The sequence below is a fragment of the Saccopteryx leptura genome, chromosome 8, assembly GCF_036850995.1.
Source record: "Saccopteryx leptura isolate mSacLep1 chromosome 8, mSacLep1_pri_phased_curated, whole genome shotgun sequence".
Lineage (NCBI taxonomy): Eukaryota > Metazoa > Chordata > Mammalia > Chiroptera > Emballonuridae > Saccopteryx > Saccopteryx leptura.
The window spans coordinates 49123954-49138734 of NC_089510.1; the positions used below are offsets into that span (position 1 = coordinate 49123954).

The window sequence follows — 14781 nt, forward strand, 5'->3', positions numbered from 1 at the left end:
AGAAGAACAAAGTTGAAGGACTGATGCTACCTAACTTCAAGACCCACTACAAAGTTGTAGTAATCAAGACAGTTGGAATTGGGGAAAGAAAAGACAAATACAATAGATCAATGAAATGGAATACAGAGCCTAGTAACAGACCTTTATAAATATAATAAACTAATCTTTGACATAAAGAACAATGAAGCAAGGTTAGCATTTTTAATAAGTGGTGCTGGAACAACATCCAGATACGAGAGAGAGAGAGAGAGAGAGCGAGAGAGAGAGAGAGAGAGAGAGAGAGAGAGAGAGGAGGATGGAAGAAAAGAAAAGAAAGGAGAAAAGGAAGAAAGAATCTAGACACAGACCTTGCACCCATCACAAAAATTAACTCAAACTGGATCACTGGCCCTGGTTGATTGGCTTGGAGGATAGAGTGTTGGTCCAGCATATGTACATCCTGGGTTCCATTTTCAGTCAGGGTACACAGAAGTGACCGTCTGCTTCTCTCCCCCTTCTCTCCCTCTACCGTTCCTGCAGTCAGTGGCATAGTTGGTTTGAGCATTGGCCCAGGCACTGAGGATAGCCCAGTTGGTCCAAGCATCAGCCTCAGGCACTGAGGATAGCTTGGTTGACTCTAGCATTGGCTCCAGATGGGGGTTGCTGGGTGGATCCTGGTTGGGGTGCATGCAGGAGAGTCTGTCTCACTGTCTTTCTTCCTCTCACTTAAAAAAAAAGTGGATCACAGACTTCAATGTAGAAAGCAAAACTATAAAACTCTTAGAAGGTAACATAAGAAAAATAATAGATAACCTTGGGTATGACAGTGAATTTTTAGATATAACATTAAAGGTATGATCCATTAAATAAATGATGGATAATCCAGACTTTATTATAATTTAAAACTTCTGTTCTACAATAGATAATGTCTTTAGAATCAGACAAGTTACAGAATAGGAGAAAATATTTATAAAAGGCATATTTTATAAAAGACTTTTATCCAAAATATAAAAGAAAAGCCACAAAAAATGAAAAAAACTCTTAAAACTCAACAAGAAAACAACCTGATTTTTAAAAGGGCCAAAGACCTTAACAGACACCTCACCAAAGAGAACTAACAGATAACAAGTGAGTATCTGAAAAAGTGCTCTACATCAGAGGTCCCCAACCTTTTTTGGGCCACGGACCAGTTTAATGTCAGAAAATATTTTTGCGAACCGGCCTTTAGGGTGGGACGGATAAATGTATCACGTGACCGAGACAAGCATCAAGAGTGAGTCTTAGACAGATGTAACAGAGGGAATCTGGTCATTTTTTACAAAATAAAACATCATTCAGACTTAAATATAAATAAAATGAAAATAATGTAAGTTATTTATTCTTTCTCTGTGGACCGGTACCAAATGGCCCACGGACCGGTATCGGTCCGTGGCCCGGGGTTTGGGGACCACTGCTCTATATAATATGTCATCAGGGAAATGCAAATTCAAATAATGACATATCACTACATTCCCATTAGAATGGACAAAATATAGAACACTAGCTACACCAAATGTGGAGCAACAGGGACACTCATTCGTTCCTGGTGGAAATACAAAATGCTAGTCACTTTGGAGACAGTTCGGCAGTTTCTTACAAAACTAAACATATTTTTACCATATGATCATGCGATCATGCTTTTGGGTATTTATTTAGGTAAAACTTATGTCTACAAAAACCTGCATCCAGCAGTTTACAGCAGCCTTATTCAGAATTTCCAAAACTTGTAAGCAACCAAGACATTCTTTAGCAGCTAAGTAGATAAATTGAGGTACATCTAAACATTAAAATATTATTCAGCACTAAAAAGAAATGAGCAGTCAAGCCATGAAAAGACATAGAGGAAATTAAAATACATATTACTAAGAGAAAGAAAACCACCTAAAAGGCCATATACTGCATAATGCCAACTATGGGACATTCTGGAAAAAGCAAAATTATGGAGATTAATAAAAACAATCATTGGTGGCCAGGGGGGGGGGGCTGGAGGGTGGGGAAGTATTAAAAGGTGGAGCACAGAGGATTATTAGAATAGGGAAAATACTTTGTATGATACTATAATGGTGGACGCATGTATTATACACTTATAGATATGCATATAAGAATTTGTCCAAACCCATAGAATGTACACCAAGAATGAACCCTAATGTAAACTGTGGACTTGGAGTGATGATGATGTATCAGTGTGGGTACATCACTTATAACCAATGTATCACTCTAGCGAGTGATGTTGAGTGGAGTCAGCTATGCATGTGTAGGGGCAGGGTGTACAATATATGAGAAGTTTGTCTACCTTTTTATCAAGGTGCTGTGAACCTAAAAGAGCTCTAAAAAATTAAGTCTTTAAAAAACACAAGCAATCAGCCTGACTAGGTGGTGGGGCAGTGGATAGAGTGTTAGCCTGGGATGCAGAGGACCCAGATTCAAAACCCCGAGGTTGCCAGCTTGAGCACGGGCTCATCTAGCTTGAGCGCGGGCTCACCAGCTTGAGGGCAGGGTTGTGGGCTTGAGTGTGGGATCATAGATATGACCCCATGGTCACTGACTTGAGCCCAAAGGTCGCTGGCTTGAAGTCTAAGGTCTCTGGCTTGAGCCCAAGGTTGCTGGCTTGAGTCCAAGGTCACTGGTTTGAGCAAGGGGTCACTCACTCTGCTGTAGCCCCTCCCCCAGTCAAGGCACATATGAGAAAGCAATCAATGAACAACTAAGGTGCTGCAATGAAGGATTGATGCTTCTCTTCTCCCTTCCTGTCTGTCTGTCCCTATATGTCCCTCTTATAAAAAAAAAAAAAAGCAAGCATTTGGTGGAGTGCATACTCACAGAACAGGGCAGGTAGCTTTGTGTGTAGTTTTGTTGGGCTGGAAGGGAAAATCTAGAAGACTGTGGGTGTGGCTGACAGTGCATGCTCCTGGTGCCTGGGCTGTAGTGGAGGAGGAAGAGCCTGGATTGAGGGACTAGAGCAGCAGTGGCTGCTGTGAGGGCAGCAGAGCCAGAGTGAATGTGCCTGAGAATGGGATCCAGAGCAAGGCAAGGCTCAGGCCAAAGACGGAGCAGAGGTGGGGTCTCTCTGGTCTTGGGTCTCCATCGGGGTTGAGGACAGGTAGGAAAGAGATCATTCATTGCTCTTTCTCATTCACATTTTACTCTCCCTAAACCAACCAAAATGGGAAAAAAGAGATTATGTTGGGAAAAAGGTAACAAGTTGGGAAAGAAACTCATTAAGTTACCATAGGAATTTTGTGAAATTACCATTCCTTCTTTGTATCTCTCCTCTGACTCGCCTGGAACAATCCCATATCATCAGAAACCATAGTCAGAAGGGTTCATTAGGCTTTATCATAATCTTAGCACATTTGATCAGATGGTTCAAATATGTAGTTGTTTACTTTGGAAGATAAGAGTTTATTCTTTTGATTCAAGGTAATGGTTTTTTAATATAATGATATTCATATGATTTGAAATGATATAAAGTTGATTTGAAGTTATTTCCTCAAGAAGAAATAGTAGAATAATTTCTGCTGAAAACACAAACTATAAATACTATGTGGTCTACATATGTTAGAAATTCATAACAACTGCTAAAAAATTATTTCAATGCCCATTAGAATTCAGCATTACAAACAATTTAAAATACTGATCAATTATAGGTTGAACCTCCAAACAGGTGCTTCTTTCTAAGTAGCTTAAGGTGCATTTTTCTTAGAGTTAGGCTAAATATACAATGCTCATATATAAGCATCTCCCATTGCCTTTGACTGTTTTCAAAATGGAAAGCTCTCTCTTATTTTGCCATATTTAGTTATTTGTTTATACAATTTAACCAATTCTTCTAATAATTAAAGTGTTTTCTTTTTTTTTAATTTTTTTATTTATTCATTTTAGAGAGGAGAGAGAGAGAGAGAGAGAGAGAGAGAGGAGAGACAGAGAGAGAGAAGGGGGGGAGGAGCTGGAAGCATCAACTCCCATATGTGCCTTGACCAGGCAAGCCCAGGGTTTCGAACCGGCGACCTAAAAGTGTTTTCTTTTAAATAAAAGTAGCTGTATAAATTTTTCTTATTTTTTTTAAACAGTTTATTTTATTTATTATTATTTTTTTTTTGTATTTTTCTGAAGCTAGAAACGGAGAGAGCCAGTCAGACAGACTCCCGCATGCGATCCACCCGGCATGCCCACAAGGGGGCGACGCTCTGCCCAGCAGGGGGCGATGCTCTGCCGCGACCAGAGCCACTCTAGCGCCCCGGGCAGAGGCCAAGGAGCCATCCCCAGCGCCCGGGCCATCTTTGCTCCAATGGAGCCTCGGCTGCGGGAGGGGAAGAGAGAGACAGAAAGGAAGGAGAGGGGGAGGGGTGGAGAAGCAGATGGGTGCTTCTCCTGTGTGCCCTGGCCGGAAATCGAACCCGGGACTTCTGCACGCCAGGCCGACGCTCTACCACTGAGCCAACCGGCCAGGGCCAAATTTTTCTTATTTTAAAAGTAGTACATATCTAGGTTTTTTAAAAGTTTGAAAATTCAGAAAACTATAAATATAAAAAATTCTCCCTGTAATCTTACTATTCTGAAATAACTGTTGTTATTATTTTACTGTATACCATTTAAACATTTTCTATGCACAAAACACAGTTTTCAAAAACATAAAACTAGCCCTGGCCCTTTTCTGAAGGGAAACAGCCAAATTGGGTGTGTAACTAAAAGCAGAGAAGAAAGAAACCAGTGAAGTAGCAATTCTGAATAGGTTTAGAAGTAACTGTATGGCATCTTAGAATCTACCTTTTATAGCTCTTTATATGAGCCCTGCTCAATGATACACAGATAAACAGGTACTTTTGTGAGTAGATCTAGGTTTTCCTATATCTTCAGTTTCTTGGCAGAGGTGGGAAAAACATGGCCGTTCCCTTAAGATTATTGGGCATAATCCTTTTAAACTGGAGTCATAACTGTGGGCCTGTTGATGTTAAAGGGGGAAGGACTTAACGAGGCTCAAGAATTTATTTCTACTTGATTATATAGTATTCTAAATGATTCCATCAGGTTATTAATTTTTTAATAATTTTCCCTTTTAGGATAGAGCCATATATTTTTCCTCCTGCTTCGACTAAGCACCCACCCATTCCTTCAAAGTATACTGTGGGTACTCAGACTGATTATCGTGATTCTGAAGTTCAAACAGACCCATATTCTCCAGAATATGTAGTGTGTCAGGATTCAGTCCCTGAGCTCTTGACTCTGGCTACTCTGACTTGGGGTGAGTTGGTGATTCTCCTGTATATATGAAGATGACAGTCCTGATAACCATGCCAGCTGCTGAGGTCCTGGGAATTAAGAGCGCATAGAGGCAAATATGGTTTAAAGTGTCTTGCTCAGTAGAGCTACTTCATAGACTCATACTTTTTCTGATACTTTTGTTTCAGAGAGAGCTACACCCTTTTCACCATCAGGAGGTTTATTGTAGTTTATCCTGGAAGCTGAAGTTATGTTTCAGCTTAATTATTCCCCAATCAATGCTCTTTATTTTTTAAAATTATATTTATTGGGGTAACATTGGTTAATAACATAATTTTCAGGTGTACAAGATTATAATTCAACATTTGTGTCTAATTACAGAAGTATGGTTTCCTTCCGTTACCATATATTGGACCCCCTTTACCCATATTGCCTTCCGTTCACCCCCTTTCTCCTCTAGTAATTTCTATTCACCAAAAATAAATAAATAAAAATGCACTAAAAGAGTGAAAAGACAAGGCACAGATTGGGAGAAGATATTTGCAATATATGACTAAAGGTTCATAACTAGAACACATAAAGAAATTCTAAAAATCAATAAGAAAAAGACAACGTAACAGGAAAAAGAGCAACAATGTAAGCAGGCACTTAATAAAATGGATTCTCAAATGGCCAACTAATGTATGAAAGTGTTCAACTTAATTAGTCATCAGGGAAATGCAAATTAAAATCTCAGTGTGATACTACTGCACACATACCAGAAAAGCTAGTATCATAAAGATTGACATTACCAAGTAGTGGTAAGGATTTGAAGCAAAGGGAATTTCATACACTGCATGTATAAATTACAATCAGTTTTTGAAAACAGTTTGGTAGTAAAGCTGAGCATACTCATACTTATCACCCAGGATTTTTATTTCTAGCTACATACTAAAGAGAAGTGAGTACTTAGTTCTACCAACAGAAATGTCTGTGTGTATTCACCAGAAGACACGTGCAAAAATGTTCATAGTAGCACTATTCATAACAGTTCCAAGCTAAAACCAACCCCAATGTCCATCGATCACAGTATGGATGCATGAAATATGGCATAGCATATTCACACAATGGAATACTAGATAGCAATGACAATGAAAGCACAACTACATGTCACCACATGGGTGACTCTCACAGATACAATGCTGAGCAAAAGAAGACACAAAAGAATACCTGTACTTTGATTCCATTTATATAAATCTCAAAACCTATCAAAACTAAGTTAATATGTTAGGAACTATGACAGTGGTTATCCTTGAGGCAGGGAGAGACTGGGAGAGGGAGTTTGACGAGCAGTCTTGGGTTCTAGTAATATTCTGTCCCTCGATCTGAGTGCTAGTTATGTGTGTGTGTGTGTGTGTGTGTAAATTGTGTGTCTTTATGCATCTATGTCATACATTAATAAAAAGTGTACATAAAAATAAATGAAAAATGTCACAATGAAAAAGGTTGACACTGTAGGCACGAAGAAAAATTGTTAAGTGCTTACTAGGTGCCCAGAACTGTTTCAAGTGCTTTACGTTTTAATTTATTTAATTTTCACAAGTAAAGTGAATTATACAACTTAAATCAGAAATTGATACTATAGATCTTTTAAAAAGCAAAATAAATGGTCATGACAAGCATAAAGTAATTTTTTGGATAAAAGTTAATAATATAGCCAAACCTCTTATAAGAAATATTCAGATAAAAGACAGAGTAATGAATAGAGTATACTGGGAAATACTGCGGAGGGAAATAACTACAGAATAAATGATTTAAGAACTAGGAGGAAATACTATGCATATCTTTTGCCCTATATTTTAAATAGATAAATTATATAATTTTTAAAGAAAATATAAATTACCAAGCTGGTTTCAAGAAGAAATAGCAAACCTGAATAGAATAATAACTATAGAAATAAACTTGGTAAAAAAAAATTCTTTTTAGAGCACCAGGCCTAAACCATGTTAACAGATAAGTTTACTAGTTCTTTTAGGAACAAATAAGCTATATTTTATGTGATTTTTTCCAACAAAGAGAAAGAGAGAGTAAATGTTAATTTATTCATTTTATGAAGCTAGTATAGCCTTGATTTGAAAACTGAATAAGGCTAGTACTAGAAAGGAGAATTACAGGGAGGGCTATCTTACATGTGAAGAAAATGCAGAAATTCTAAACAAAATACCAGCAATCAAATCTTACAGTATTTAAAAAGATGATTTATCATAAACAAGTGGTTTAATCACACCAATTCAAATTTAGTACAATATCATAAGGCCAATGTAATTCACCATTTTAACAGAAAACATAAGAAACAATGCTTAAATAGATGTAGAAAAAGTGTTTGATAACATTCAACACTCATTTATGACATAAACTGTAATAAACTGAGGTCAGAAGGAAATTTTAGTAATTTAATAAAAAGTGTCTACCATAGTCTTCAATAAATATAATACTAAAAGTGGAACTTTAGAAGCTTTTCCTCAATGTGAAAAAAAAAAGACAACGATCTCTTCTCCACCACTAGTTAACAGTGCAGAGAACAGCTTAGCCCAGAGCGTACTGAGCTAGGCTATGACTTCTTGCCCCCAGGGACATTTGGAAATATGATTAGCATTTTTATATGTGATAATGAGTAGGCAGTGCTCCTAGCATTTAACCCACGGGATGTGGTTTGGGGGGTAGGCTGGCATGGATACTAAACATCCTGTCCTGTGTGGGACAGTCCCATGCAACAAATAATTGTCAAATATGGCACTAATAGTACCCTGGTTGAAAAATACTGAGTCAATGCAGTAAGATAAGAGAAAATAAATGCGTTATGAAGATTAGAAAGAAGCAGCTAAACTATATCTGTTGACAGTGTGCTCATTTAAAAAGTCAAGTAAAATAACAAATGATCAGAACTAAGAACTTGAGTTCAACAAGGTAGTTGCAAATCAGCACACAAAAATCAGTACTTTCCTATATATGAACAATATTTAATTAGAAATGTTATTGAAAAATTCATGTTTTTATAGCAGCAAATAAAGTAATAAAAATATGTGTAAGGCATTTATGGAGAAAAATATAAATTGTGACCTTCTGCAAATTTCTTTGATATTTTTTCATACTTCAAAATATAGATTTTTTTTTCACTTTTTCCAAAATATAGATTTGTTTAATGCCGGATGGATCCTGGTCGGGCACATGCAGGAATCTGTCTGACTGCCTCCCTGCTTCTAACTTCAGAAAAATACAAAAAAAAACAACCCAAAATATAGATTTGTTTAATATAGGGCATACCAAGGTGTGATTATTCAGTAGTCATATAATATTTTTCAGATACTTTCTAGGATCTTATATGCGAATAAAATGTCTTCTGGCTGAATTACTAGCAAAAAGCAGGGCAGGGCACAGCTGTGAGGCATATCTGGAAGGTGTTTCCTAATATTTTATCCTGTCCTAACCTTATATTTAAAGAGGACAGGAACTGAAAGGGAGTGGATTGACTACTAGTAGGTGCATGAGTTTGTCCATGTGTTTCTAAGGTGTTTTTGCTTCATCCTCCAGGCCGAGGTCTCCCGGCAGGACAAGCTGAGGTAGAGATGATAGAACGCGCCCGGGAGAAGCGTGCCTGGGAAGCCACTCTGCCTTCTCTGAGTGACACCGCCCCGTTTGAGAAGAGGAGGCTGATGAATGAGATGGAGAGGAAGGATTGGGCCTTCAGAGAGCAGGAGATTGAAAAGTAGGTTCTCAGTCACCCGGACAATGGCTACTGCGCTGATGGAAGTACTGTTAATACTTTTTATCTGTAAAGCATTTTCTCGCCTGACCTGTGGTGGTGCAGTGGGTAAAGCGTCGACCTGGAAATGCTGAGGTTGCCGGTTCAAAACCCTGGGCTTGCCTGGTCAAGGCACATATGGGAGTTGATGCTTCCAGCTCCTCCCCCCTTCTCTCTCTATCTCTCTCCTCTCTCTCTCTCTCTCTCTCTCTCTCTCTCTCCCTGTCTCTCCTTTCTAAAATGAATAAATAAATAAATAAATAATTAAAGCATTTTCTCAAGTGTAGAAGGTTGGTTTAAAAGTAATCCTCCACCTGTAGAGATAGGAAATTGGGTTTCTGGTTCTTTCAGGAGCAATAAGTCTACAGCTTTCTCCCTGTTGATGTAAAACTGTATACTGCCCTCTGTGTGTGCAGCGCAGGGTGGAACCGGCTCTGAGCGACCCCCGTGGCCCTCTGATTCTTCTCTTCCCTCTCCCCTTTGTCTCTAATCTAGACTATCATAGAATCCCACCGATTTTCACATAATGTCTTTCAAACTGGCCCTTTCAGTTCATTCCCAGTGCCACTCTGCATATCCATCTCGGCCCTCTTCATATCCATCCTACAGCCCCTAGCTGATCCTGTCTCTTATTCCCCCTGCTGCTGAATTCCCAGCCAGAACACCTTGGGTTCTAGCTATAGCGAATGGGGCATTTTCTATTTAACAGCCAAATTGTGAAATTCTTCAATAAAGAGATGAGCTCACAGCACATTAAATAGCAATACGCTGAGATACTTCTGGTTGAGTTTTCAGTCATTTTAACTGATGAGGTTGTCCCTGGAATATGTAAAAATGACAACTCCCTAGCAAGCAAGAAAGGAAGGGAATTTACCAAGGTTGTCTTTTTACCAGACACTTTATTGCTCATAGCATTACTACCAAAGCCCCTGACAGTATGCTTACATAGAAGAGAGTTAGGGACTCAGAGACTCTTGGACTCAGTGTAGTTCTGAATTCAAAATATGTTTATCTTTTTGCAACGCCTTCTGATTTAACCCTGAATTAGGACTGTGTGATATTTTTTAAAAGCTTGTGATTTAATAGAAAATAGCATTTGGAGCAAAGTAGGTAGCAAATACCCAATCCTGTCTGCAGAAATTTACATGTGTTGCTGTAATTTTGAGAGCTATATTCTTATCAGAAGGACATTAAAACTATTAAAAATATATCTGGCCAGAATGAGCTGGGTGTTGAAAGGTGAGCAAAAAGCCATCAGGCAAGATGACAACATCAGCAATGATGATGATGATGATACTTATAGAGCATGTATCATTTATAGAATGCCTATTATGTGCTGGAACCAAGTCCCAAGTCTGTAATTCTAAAAGTGTGGTCCAAAGACCAGCAGCATCAGCATGATCTGGGAACTTGTTAAAAATGCAAAATCTTAGCCCTGGCTGGTGACTCAGTGGATAGTGTTGGCCCAGTGTACGGATGTTCTGGGTTTGATTCCTAGTCAGGGCACACAGGAGAAGTGACCATCTGCTTCTTCCTCCCCCTCCCCCCACTGAGGACAGCTCCGTTGGAGCGCATCAGCCTCAGTCATTAAAAAATCTCAGTACTTTTGTGCCCTAACATGTGGTCTATCCTAGAGAATGTACCATGAGCACTTGAAAAGAATGTATATTCTGCTGCTTTAGGGTGAAAGGTTCTGAAGATATCTATTAAATCGAGTTGATCTAGTGTTTCCAATAAGTCTGCTATTTCTTTGTTAATTTTCTTTCATGAGGATCTAACTAGTGATGTTAGTGGGGTATTGAAATCCCCTAGTATTATAGTATTGCTGTTGATCTTGCCCTTTAAATCCATCAAAGTCTGCTTTATATATTTGGGTGCTCCTATATTAGGTGCATAGATATTTATAATAGTTATATCTTCCTGTTGGATTACTCCCTTTATCATTATGTAGTAAATCAGAAAAAAAAACTAAGAACTACATGAATCCATACATAGAAGGGACATAAAAATGAGACTCAGAGACATGAACAAGAATGTGATGGCAACAGGGGTGGGGTGTGGGGGGAGGGGGGATGGGGTGAAGGAGACAGGGGTTGGGGGAGGGGAGGGGCACAAAGAGAACCAGATAGAAGGTGACAGAAGACAACTTAACTTTGGGGGAGAGGTAAACAGCACAATCAAATGTCAAAATAATCTAGAGATGTTTTCTCTCAACATATGTACCCTGATTTATCAATGTCACTGCATTAAATTTAATAAATAAAAAAAATAAAAATAAATAAAAATTAAAAAGCTCAGTACTCAGGCATCAGCCCCAGATGAGGGTTGCCGGGTGGATCTTGGTCAGGGAGCACAGGGGAGTCTGCCTCACTATCTCCCCTCCTCTCACCTTAAAAAAAATAGCAAATTCTTAGGCATCTCACACATACTTACTCTGGGGCTGAGTGCAGCAATCTGTGTCATAACAAGCCCTCCAAATTAGCTGATGCACGCTCAGGTTTAAGAGCGACTGCTCTGGTGCGTTGTATACATAAACTCATTTAACACAACAACCTTATGGGATGGATATTATTCTTAGGACAATTTTATGACTGAAGAAATGGAGGTAAGTGAGGAGGTTGAGAATTAAACGTAGGATTTCTAACTCTAGACAGAAGTGACTGTTGGTGGGTGCCTTATTCTTTAAAATCACCCCTCTCCATATTCACTTGTCATATTTCCCCACCCTCCCATCTACAGTCACTTTGAGAAGCTCCACCAGTATGACATGTAACCTCTGTCTTGAGTCTTTCTGAGTCAAGCATTCAGCTACCTGTGCTGAGGCCTCACTTCTCCCTTGTCAGTGTGGCAAATCTCAACCCTTGTTTATCTTCAAGACGGCAGGTTAATGCCTCCGCTGATAAGGAAGCCTTCCCCACCAGGCCCCCCACCCCCGACCACCTGGGAGTGACACTAGACATCGGTGCTCTGTTGTTTCTCTCCCACAGAAGTCTTTTCATTCTTCTGAGCTGGTGTGTATTTCCTTGTGTGGTAAATGGTGGTCTATATACCAACTTTTCTAGAATAATGCACCTCAGAGAAAGCGTTTTATCTTGTTCGTTTGTCTGGCATATGGTGAGCACTTAAGAAATGTTTGGCAAACGAATGGCTGAATAAACCACTGTGTGAGTTTTGAAGGAGGAGTAAAATGTTTAAATGTCTATTTCCTTCCTTAAGGAAAGTCCTGATAGTCATGTGGAACAAGGACTGAAAGGGGGATAGACTGAGCTAAGAGAGCGACAGTCCGAACGGGAGCGAGGAGTGGATGTAGCAAGTGCTTTAGGCGTGGGGTCCTTAGAGGAGAGAAGAAGACGTGAAGGAACGGGGAGATTTCAGGAGGAACAAAGCGAGTGGGGTGTTTGAGGCTGTCAAAAGATAGCTAAAGGTTTAAGTAAACAGAAATTCTGATTCAGAAATCTCTGGGCTGGAGGTAAAGCTTTTAAAGCCATTTGTACATGGCTGTGTACACACGAGCAAGGTGACCCTGGGAGAACAGGTTAAAGGGAAGGGGAGGGGAAACAGAAGTTGACTGTGTGTGCCAGACACCGGCATTTGCCCTTTCACAACTTAAGATAGCATTGCCTCAACCTCATCTTCTCTTCACTCCTATTACCTAACCCTCCAACAACCAGTTGACCTGGAACTGTGCACGAACATCTTGTTCACTGAGGCCCGTCTGCCTACAGAGCCCTTATTTTGCCTCATCTATCTGTTACAATCTTCTTGTCCTTCAGAACGGTTTTGCCGTTCCCCCATTTGTCACACTTTTGCCAGAGTGACCTTTTAAAAGTATATGAACGGGATACCAGCCTAAAGAGAAGATCCTCGGCCTAGCGTGCGGAGGACCCGGGTTCGATTCCCGGCCAGGGCACATAGGAGAAGCGCCCATTTGCTTCTCCACCCCTCCTCCGCGCTTTCCTCTCTGCCTCTCTCTTCCCCTCCCGCAGCCAAGGCTCCATTGGAGCAAAGATGGCCCGGGCGCTGGGCATGGCTCTGTGGCCTCTGCCTCAGGCGCTAGAGTGGCTCTGGTCGCAATATGGCGACGCCCAGGATGGGCAGAGCATCGCCCCCTGGGGGGCAGAGCACCGCCCCTGGTGGGCGTGCCGGGTGGATCCCGGTCGGGCGCATGCGGGAGTCTGTCTGACTGTCTATCCCCATTTCCAGCTTCAGAAAAATGAAAAAAAAAAAAAAAAAAAAAAAGAGAAGATCCTGTTTATGGCAGGTGTTTGCTCCCTTTTGAGAGACCATGTACTTTATGTTTTGTAATTTACTTGAAGACTACAGGAGATCCACCTGGAAGTTCTGAAAGAGCGGCTGAGGAAACGTGAGAAAACTCAAAATGAAGTGAATATGAAGCGCTTGAATGCCCAATGGTCTAAACTGCTGGAAGCAAAGGAGGCAAAATTGGCAAAAATTCAACAAGCACACGTATCAGGTGATGGTGTAGTATGAACAATGAAGAGGATGGGAAAGTTGGCTTTGCTTTGGGTCTTTGATCAAACCTGATTTAACTATGACATAATTCTGTTTTGGTCCTAGAGTTATTAAATGGGTAAGGAATGCAAATTAATTATTTCTCAAAAGTAGAAGAGTGGAGAAAAATTCTTTACTAAGAAAATTAAGTATTGATGTTCTAACAGATAGTCAAGTTATTAACATTATGGTGTGTATGTGCATGTGTGTGCGTGTACGTGCGTGTGTATGCGTGTGTGTGTGTGTGTAGATGTTTGGACCTGGGTAGAGAGCCCTGTTTCTCAACCTATTTTTCATTATTACCCCCTAAAAGAGACATTCAGACATCTTTTGTCTTACTCACCCTCTCCTATGACATTTTAATACCACACATATACTATATATCTGTTTATGTACTACAAGTATATCTGCCCTTTATACATAAAAAGAAGAGTCAGTGGAGAGTAAGAATGACTAAATACAATTTTTAAATTAAGTTTTACCTTATTACCATGCTACGTAACTTTATGGCTATCTTTGCTAAGTAACTTTTTTTTTTCTTTTTCTTTTTGTATTTTTCTGAAGCTGGAAACGAGGAGAGACAGTCAGACAGACTCCCGCATGCGCCGGACCGGGATCCACCCGGCACACCCACCAGGCGCAACGCTCTGCCCACCAGGGGGCGATGCTCTGCCCCTCCGGGGGAGGACCAGAGCCACTCTAGCGCCTGGGGCAGAGGCCAAGGAGCCATCCCCAGCGCCCGGGCCATCTTTGCTCCAATGGAGCTTCGCTGCGGGAGGGGAAGAGAGAGACAGAGAGGAAGGAGAGGGGAGGGTGGAGAAGCAAATGGGCGCTTCTCCTATGTGCCCTGGCTGGGAATCGAACCCAGGTCCCCCGCACGCCAGGCCGACGCTCTACCGCTGAGCCAACCGGCCAAGGCCGCTAGTAACTTTTAATGTAGTTGATTTACTTATAAAATTGTAATGTAGCAATTATGCATGTAAATTAGCGATTTCTATACATAATAATAGCAATATATTAAGTTTAAAAAACATTCAAAATTGTCATTTTTCTAGCAAAAGTAAAATAATTATAAAAATTAAATTGTTTTTAAAACTTGAGTATTGATTTTTAGAAAGACTGAGAGAAGAAGGGAGAGAGAGAGAAAGAGAGAGAAGCATTAATTTGTTCTTCAATTAGGTGTGCATTCATTGGTCACTTCCTGTATGTGCCCTGACTGGGAATTGAACCTGCAACCTTGGTGTTTGGGG

General features: G+C 40.2%; 1 protein-coding gene across 2 annotated transcripts in view; it reads left to right on the forward strand.

Annotated features, from left to right (window-relative positions):
• CFAP91 (cilia and flagella associated protein 91) overlaps positions 1 to 14781 on the forward strand; it is a 72470-nt gene that overhangs the window by 18078 nt on the left and 39611 nt on the right. For both annotated transcript variants that reach the window (XM_066347727.1, XM_066347728.1), the window contains exons 6-8: positions 5079 to 5260; positions 8809 to 8983; positions 13336 to 13493. In XM_066347727.1, the coding sequence (XP_066203824.1) occupies positions 5079 to 5260; positions 8809 to 8983; positions 13336 to 13493 (515 nt within the window). The remainder of the gene's footprint in view (positions 1 to 5078; positions 5261 to 8808; positions 8984 to 13335; positions 13494 to 14781) is intronic.